This window comes from Echinococcus granulosus (assembly GCF_000524195.1).
Source record: "Echinococcus granulosus chromosome Unknown EG_S00011, whole genome shotgun sequence".
In the NCBI taxonomy this organism is placed as follows: domain Eukaryota; kingdom Metazoa; phylum Platyhelminthes; class Cestoda; order Cyclophyllidea; family Taeniidae; genus Echinococcus; species Echinococcus granulosus.
The window spans coordinates 1,569,193-1,577,307 of NW_020170391.1; the positions used below are offsets into that span (position 1 = coordinate 1,569,193).

Sequence of the window (8,115 nt, forward strand, 5' to 3'; positions counted from 1 at the left end):
AAAACCTTGACTAGAATTCAAACTTTTGAATGGGACATTTTCACCCATGTTGATAAGAGATACTTCATTAACTTATGGAATACTTGGAAAGCTGACTAATTATGATTTCTCACACGTTTAGAAGATATGCCGTTTCCGTGAAGATTGGGGAGTTTTTGTATTTTTTGCAACAAAATATGAAAGCCGACTAAAGTAGCTGGATGGTTCCTGTAGAATTTTCCTTAAATATTAATGGACCTACTTATATTTATTTTGACTTAATAGCTCTTTAAGAAATAAAATTGCTTACTACCTTTTTAAACCTAATGCAGAAAATGCAAAAATAACAGTTGTTTTCATGTTACTGTTTTACTTCGAAATTGAAGATGGATTTTTACAGGATGGGTTGATTTTGTTGCATGCGAAATCAGCTAATGAAAGAATACCGTTTAAAATCTAGAGCCGGTAAGAGAGATTCTGCAACATCTTTTCAATGACACAGATACACTATCCCCATCATGATTTACTCGTGTGAGTCATACCAATACCACGTTTTGAACTAAATAATTAGTGAATACCCAACTTTATGTTAATTTGGGTAATTTCCATTCATTTACTTATTTAGGGAAAATAAGGTTGATTGAAAATTCATTTCGGCATTATTGCATACGTTTGTTTCGTACACATAATCTCGTGTGCCTAATTGCCCGCTTTCTGGTATGCGGTTTGGTGTTATACTAATGAATTACAGCAGGCAAGGGAGGTGCTGTGAACTGAAACGCGGTCCATTGCGTGATTGAGCCTACGCACAGGTACAGCAGCTCCTCGCTGAAACAATGCTACAGTGTAATTTATGCCATAGATGCCAAAAGGCTGACAAATATCTGCTGCAGGGCATGCGAGTTTACCCCCCAGGATTATGCAGGTATAACACCCTGCATAGTGTGGCACGTACGAAGGGGGTGAACTGTTGCAAACGGAAGGCATTTGATGTGTGAAAAATACTAAAGCCCAATTGCTATCTTTCGTTTCATATTCCGGCAGTTGTTACGATAGTTTCGTAGTTAATTTTGCAACCTCCAGGCAACGGTTACAAACATGCACGAAAATTCATTTCTACCTTTCGACAATTTATGTAATTAGTTAATTCGTTCTGCGCAAGCCATATTTTGGTTCATTCGTAGAGAGATTATTTACCGTCAAAGACTGCTCTCCTTGTTAAAATGTGGACAAAAAACCCCCCCTTTTTTGATTTTTGGGTCCTTTAGGTGTTGACCTTGTAGCTACTGACATCTACAACCTTTCATTTTATTGAATGTTATCCACCAGCTGCTTCTGCTAGACGTGTGAACGTGCGATCAAAACTGCCTACATGTCCTTTAAAGTAGAAGAAGGTTCAATATTTGCGACCGAGGTACACAAATGGGAACTTTGTCTCATTTGGTGACAGCTTATCACTTCCTAGTTTACCTTTTTAACATCATTATTGAACTTCATCTTACATTGTCAAGTCATGGAAAACTATTAACTTTAGCTTTTCACTTCTACCCAAAGGGAACTTTTTCAATAGCTTAAATTTTCAAAAGTGGTCGTCAATACACCATGTTTTCACTATTTACGAACTGTGGACATGAGAGCCTGTACAAAATCCCGAAGACGACTACGTCTGCCTTCACTGTCACAGCATGTGAAAATGTCTCCATATTGCGTGCTTGCAGTTTGTAGCTGAGAACAAAAACCTGTATCTAACTTTCGTTTTTAAGATTCGGTTGACCTAAAAAGTGTAAAGACTGATTTGTCTGTATTTCAACAAAATACTTTTTCTCCAAAGCACCATCTTTAGGTACCTTCACTCATTTGTGGTGGTCGAAATTTCAAAACCTAGAGTATATTCTTGCAAGGCACTTTCTATTTCCTCAAATAATTTTTACCGGCTCTATTATATGCAACTGAATTGGCCATTTTGCTGGGTTAAGTCGGATTAAATGTACAACATGGACGAAACCGTTACCAGAAATCGTCTGTATGTGTGATAGTACTAGTCATAAATTTTCCTCCGAGAGCAGCCGGTAGTTTATGTCTTACGAACAACTGCATCTGCGAATACATGAAAATATATTTGCTTTTCTACTGCATGGAATTCAAACAAGTTGTTCCTACAATGGTGCATTTTGCCTTACTACCCTTCACTAATTCTTTAATATCTGCATTGAAGCAGCATTCAGCTGAATCGCAGATGTAAACCTTATTGTTATGCAAATGGTCTGATCAAATGGATTTGAGTCAAGCTGTCATCTGTGACTCACTGGGAGAGATTGTTCACAAATACCAACGAATCCTGTGATGACGTCTTTTATGAATCCATAAAACTTTTGCAGAATCTAAGAGGCTAGTCACCATGCTCTATGAGGCACCGTCGGAATTCTTAAACTGCGACATGCTAGATAGCATATTTATTGCTACAACTTATTGCTACGAATGCCTCAAAAACGCAGTGGAACTGTCAGTTCGTGGTTTTACAAAAGTGATAACACTCACTTCTCCGTTCTTGGTAGGTGGCTACTACAGACGTCGGGGAAAGGCTATTAAATGGTTATCGTTAGGCATTCTATGGAAGTAAGCGTAGACGAAGTTAGGAAAATAGCCATGAGTTATTTCCAAATGCACCTGCACTTTGTCTTTGAGCATTGCAAGATTTGCTTTGTCTCTTTGGTGAATAGTCAGTTTCAATGAAACCTAATGTGAGGTGGTATGATATGGCGCCTTGGATTAAGCACGAATGTTATAGATTTTAGTCATAGTGAATGCGTAGCAAGAGCACATTGGAAACCACCTCTCCTTTCTTTAAAATAAGTAAAGTTAATATCGGGAAATTTAAGGGTTTACGTTGGTTATTAGCAATACATTTTGTAAAACATAAGGCTAAATAGGCAACTGAAGTTATTTGGATTAAAATAAGGAAAACTCAGTGAGAAGACCCACATGATTTCGTCACCATATGCCCTTGGAGAGTGTTCTGTAATGCTTCATTGTTCTTATTTTCTACGAAATTTTTAATGATCTCATTTTTTCCCTTTGTTGTTAGGATTAGAAGAAATTTGGAACGTTTAAACTTTCTCATTTGAATTTAGATAAATCATTACCTAGGCTCAGTAAACATACTCACTTGGACTCTTTTTTGATCTTGATGAGTGGAGTCGCGTCCTGTGGTTATAGAGCTCAGCTTCAAGAAGCGAGCTAAGGCGGGAGGTTCAGTACCCATCACAGCTGTTGCTAAGATTTCATCCGACAAAATTCGGAATTTCGTGTCCGCATGTGTGTGAGCCGCCTTCGAGGAACAGCTGTTTCCATATCTAATGCGCTTTCTTATAGTCAATACACACACACGAACACAAACACTTTCGTTTGTGGAAACCGTGTTTCGTACCGTTACCACTACTGCTATTACTGCTGCCTCCACTGCTTAGAACATGCTGACGAAAAGAGGGCGACTGTAATGTATTTGGTACTGACACGCAACGCAAGGCATAATTGAGAAAGTCAGAGAAAACTTTGTATCTGCTGTGCTAAACAACTTGAGTGAGGAAATATAGCTAACAGTCCTTCTATACTGTTTCATTTAGGAAACCAGCAGCTTATTTACTAGTTTTAGTAGTTTAAATTTAATAACATAATTTGAATGCATTCTATGGGGAAATTGTATAGAAACATAAATTCAAAGCAACCTGATATGGCATAAGTTATTGAAACATCTTAACACGTAGAATAAACAGCTGCCGTCAGTCTAGCGGTAGACCGCTCCTGCTTTTAATGGGGGTAGCTGGGATGGCCTTTTCCTCTCTCACAGAATTAAATTGACTTCAGTCAGATTTAATAGTAAAAGTCCCCACAATATATGCACCTAACCCATAAATTCCACATATTCTTCTGATAAACCTAGTCGATAGGTGAAGTCCGACTTGCGTAAAATAGTATTGTTTCATAAATTCCTCATTACACTACGCTTTACGAACAATGAGGCACAAATAAACAGCCTCAGTCGCTTATGCAGCAGGCCCACACTTAATGCTTAAGTGGTCTGCTTTAGGACTTGCGAGTAGGTAGTGCAAAATAATGGATTCGGGCAAAACGGTTTCTTTGATTAAGTCGTTTTCTGTTCATTAATACATACTATTCCATTGCCATGCAACCAAACTTCGGAGAAGAGTTTTATTTTTCCCCACTTATCCAGTATTTACAAATACTAAATCTTTGCCAGTTATTCTACGAACTGTTCATTATAAAAAGATAATTAGCAAAAAGTGGGGCTTTTTAGTCACGGATATTCACTTTAGCCATTTTTAATTTAAATGCAGCTCGGTTACCAAAATCACTATTTTAAAGTGTCTAAATTTCTATGCTATCAAGTAATCGTTCTTGAAAAGACAGGCGCATGAGCAAATGTCGTCGGTGATAATCAAGTTAGGTAGCACCATGATTTAAATTATTATTTGTGTGCTTTACATTGCTTATTTGTTTGGACGCTTGGCGTAAATGGTGATAGAAATACACCTCCTAAGGAGACGGGTCAAATTCAACTTTTTCCCACATCTATACTCATTTCACTGGATCTGCATTAACAATGTAAAGCTATGTGAGCTATTAAATAGGTGAAGAAAGGTGGAACATTAAATCGCGACAAATCTGTTGATTTTACCTTAAGCTCAGTCCTTTAAAATGGGAACTGATATAAAAGCCTGCTTCATGTAGTGCTTATAATATAAGCGGATTTCATCCAACTGGACAGGTTGATATTCATTATGTTAGTTTGCCAACATCCGTTATTTGCCCCAAGTTAGGGCGTTTTTGAGAGGTTACCTAGCATGCCATACTCACTTTAGTTGTTCCTCACTGGAACCCATGGACAAGATACCTTGCCGTCTAAATACACAACAGCATTCGATTACCCTTTTCGGAGCTGGAAAGTGGAATTTGTTAAAACAACAGCAAAGCAAATTTTCCAACACCATTCTGTTGCTGTCATAATGCAAATTTTTCATATCATTTGTTATCAGCTTGTATTTCGCTATTGTGAGCTTTATTATATCACAGCATTTGAGACAATTAAACTATCCCGTAACCAATGGCTAAACGATGCCTTTGACTTTCAAATTTTTTCGAGCGTTTCATCTTTGAGCAAATATGGTCTATTTAAATAACAATTGAGGTAATATCGCTTAATCAACTTACGTCATTAAAAAGCTATTAATTCTAATGCCATCAAGCGTTGCCTGATAAGAAGCATTGGACGTTTTGTTTACTGTACTTCTGCATCCTAAATGCTGTTGTACAGAACTGTACTTGTGCCACTCAGACACGCATGTTAAATCAAGATCAAACGCGCCTTAGGGTTAAGTTAGGGTTGTTCGCAAGTCTGCCTGTTCGCTGCGAATGCTGATGGTGCCTCCGAGGCGACTGAGCTTCCCCGAGGTACCATCTGATCTAGAATTGAGCGCTCCGAAACATGGCATACAAAGATTGCCATTTTGGTATATTCGGCTAAAAACAAGCACTAGCAGTTATTCTTAGGAGTCTACTTCACACAATTTACGAATTTGTGAGATGACTATTAAAAGTGCGTAAAACATTTGCTATCTTTTTATATCCACCGACCACGTAAGTTTCCTTTCAAAATGTCAATTTGTTCACCGCTGTGCTTAATGCCCTGTTTCGAATGGATAGCGAACTTTGAATATCTCGAATTGCAAGTCTGAAAAATACAACTTAATAATTTAGTGCGTTGTAGCCGTAAAGCGCCCGATATTTTGTTGATGATTTCTATTTGACGTGGCCAGAACCAATCAAACTCAGTTGGTCTGAAGGAATAGAATCTGAACTGAAAACTTTTTATCTCATTTATCGACTGAGTTAAACACATCTACTAAAAACAATCTTAGCATGCACACCTACCAACGCGTGCCCAAATCGCAATCATTTTTGCAGTATTTATTTTACCTAAGTACTACATACTTTTACCTTCAACAGCTGCGATTTTGTATCAATAACTTTCATACATTAGCTGAATAAACAGCTTAGGCTGTAACTTCAATTGGTCAAAATTTAAATTGTAGATAGTTTTCTAGATCAAGGAATTTGGCGAATTTAGAACTCGACTAATGCACGGTTTGCGTAGAAGAGGTTCCCACCTCATTTGCGTGATTTCGCCTTATTTATCGTAATATTACGTGTGTTAGATACTAACTAGTAAAATAATCGTTTAAAAATTGGGAACTACTATTGACAGAGATTACAATGTTGCAATTTAATTGCTTCCTGCCATTTTACCATTTATTCATCAATCGAATTCCCCTGTCCAAGTGCTTGTCCCCTCCCTCTCGCCCCGGTACAAACTTTTAAATTATGCAAGAATCATGTCAAAAATTCTGCTGCCTGATTTTTAATCCAAAATTTTTGAAATAATTTCCCATTTTAGGTCTCGTATTAACGCCTAACAAGGCAACAAATGTTTTTTTTTCCTCGACGCTGAATCGCTACAATTAGGAAACGCCATTCTAGACTCCGCTAGTAAAGTGCCAATACATCATCCAGTAATGGTTTGCTCAAGCCCCGTTGGGTTGCACGTCGCCGATTACTACAACACGTCCCAACAGAAGGATCAAAGGGAGCAGGCAGCAATTAAATTTTTGTCTAAAAACTGTTACGCATGTCTACTTAATGATATTAAAGCCATTTTTGCTTTTTTTGCCTTTTTCACGTGGTTCTTATGCGTTATGGCATAACGCAGAGTGCAGTTCCGCTTAAATAATAGTTACTAACTACAATCATAAGTACATGATGTTAAAGTAAGGCATGGGATTGGAATGATACAGCTGGGCATAATTTCATCGAATTCCGTGTTTGCGATTATAGGTTGTGATAGCTATCGGCAACGCATAAAAATATGCGCAGCGACTTTTTGATTATTTCTACACATAGAGGTGTTGGAAATAATTGTCTTTTGCTCCTAAATCCTACATGTTGGCGGAAAGTTTACATGTTGTTCTGTTGGATATTATTTGGGTTGCATTCGTGTTCAACTTTTACCATTTCGGAACTACCAAAACAGTCGGAACTGCTGCTAGAATGGTTATAATGGAAGCTCGGCCACCTTTAAATATTTAGAATAGACTCCATAGTCTTTTTAGACTTTTAAATGCCTCATTTTTAGAAGATTTTAATTGCAAGATAATGTAAAAATATAGACTACTTGTTTGTAAGTAGAACGTCATTTGTTTTTTTGCGGAAATATTATTTGTGCAGCTTAGATTATGTCCTGTATCTCTCAGAAATTAACCCATGCTGTGTCTTTGAGCAGCCTCTCTCAAATCTGGAGCTGGAACAAGGCAACTTTCCCCCTTTTTCGTCTTGTCACGAAACTGTTGCCACATTGCATGTTAAGTACTGCGGGAGTAAGCTTGCCCCGACGCGTGAGTAGGAGAGCTATAAAATCTGCCTATTCCGTTTAGTGTAGCACCGCAGTGCGAATTGTAGCTCATTGTAGCATCTCTCTTTCATGTCTATTTGATAAGGCGTTGGTTCATTTTGCACCAAATTTTGACAAGTAAAGGTTATAACTCTTACAAGATTTTACTCGCTAAGAATGAGATTGTAGTGATATTATTAGAATGTTATAGCAAAGACTTGCCAAATGAATACTGCTCCAAGTCAATGGTAGTCGAAGGGATCACCATCCCCAAGTCCATTTTCGTAAGTAAGCGCACTCTTTAGATCACCTTTCCTTACTTTTAAAGATTGATTGCGGCTATATTTTACCAATTAACCACCACTTTACTTGATTTACTTTCCAATTTTTGCCACAAATAGGGATATATGCAACAATGATTATTAGTCAAGTGCCACATGAGTTTTTAACACTTTCGACTGGTTGCGTTGGTTTGTAACAGTTTGTATAAGCTACCCATTAACCCATCTACCCTTATTCGTCACTGCGTCCACAAAGGGTCCAGATTGGCCCAGTCATTCTATTTTAAGATGGCATGCCAATAAAGCTTCATAAAACAGTGTAATTTGCAGAAGATATTGTTAATAAAGAAGAGTTGTGTTATTATTCCGAGTACTATGTTTTGTTAGGTGACT

At 37.7% G+C, this 8,115-nt stretch overlaps 1 protein-coding gene across 1 annotated transcript; it reads right to left on the reverse strand. All coding sequences in view use genetic code 11, as the record gives it.

The window, feature by feature from the left end:
• Window positions 1–2,774: 2,774 nt before the first annotated feature.
• Window positions 2,775–6,030, reverse strand: EGR_02543 (hypothetical protein; the record flags this gene model as incomplete). Its single annotated transcript, XM_024491792.1, has 6 exons — window positions 2,775–2,821; window positions 2,866–2,913; window positions 2,962–3,091; window positions 3,623–3,665; window positions 4,855–5,054; window positions 5,989–6,030. The coding sequence occupies 6 exons, from the start codon at window positions 6,028–6,030 to the stop codon at window positions 2,775–2,777; spliced, it is 510 nt and encodes a 169-aa protein (XP_024353943.1).
• Window positions 6,031–8,115: the final 2,085 nt, after the last annotated feature.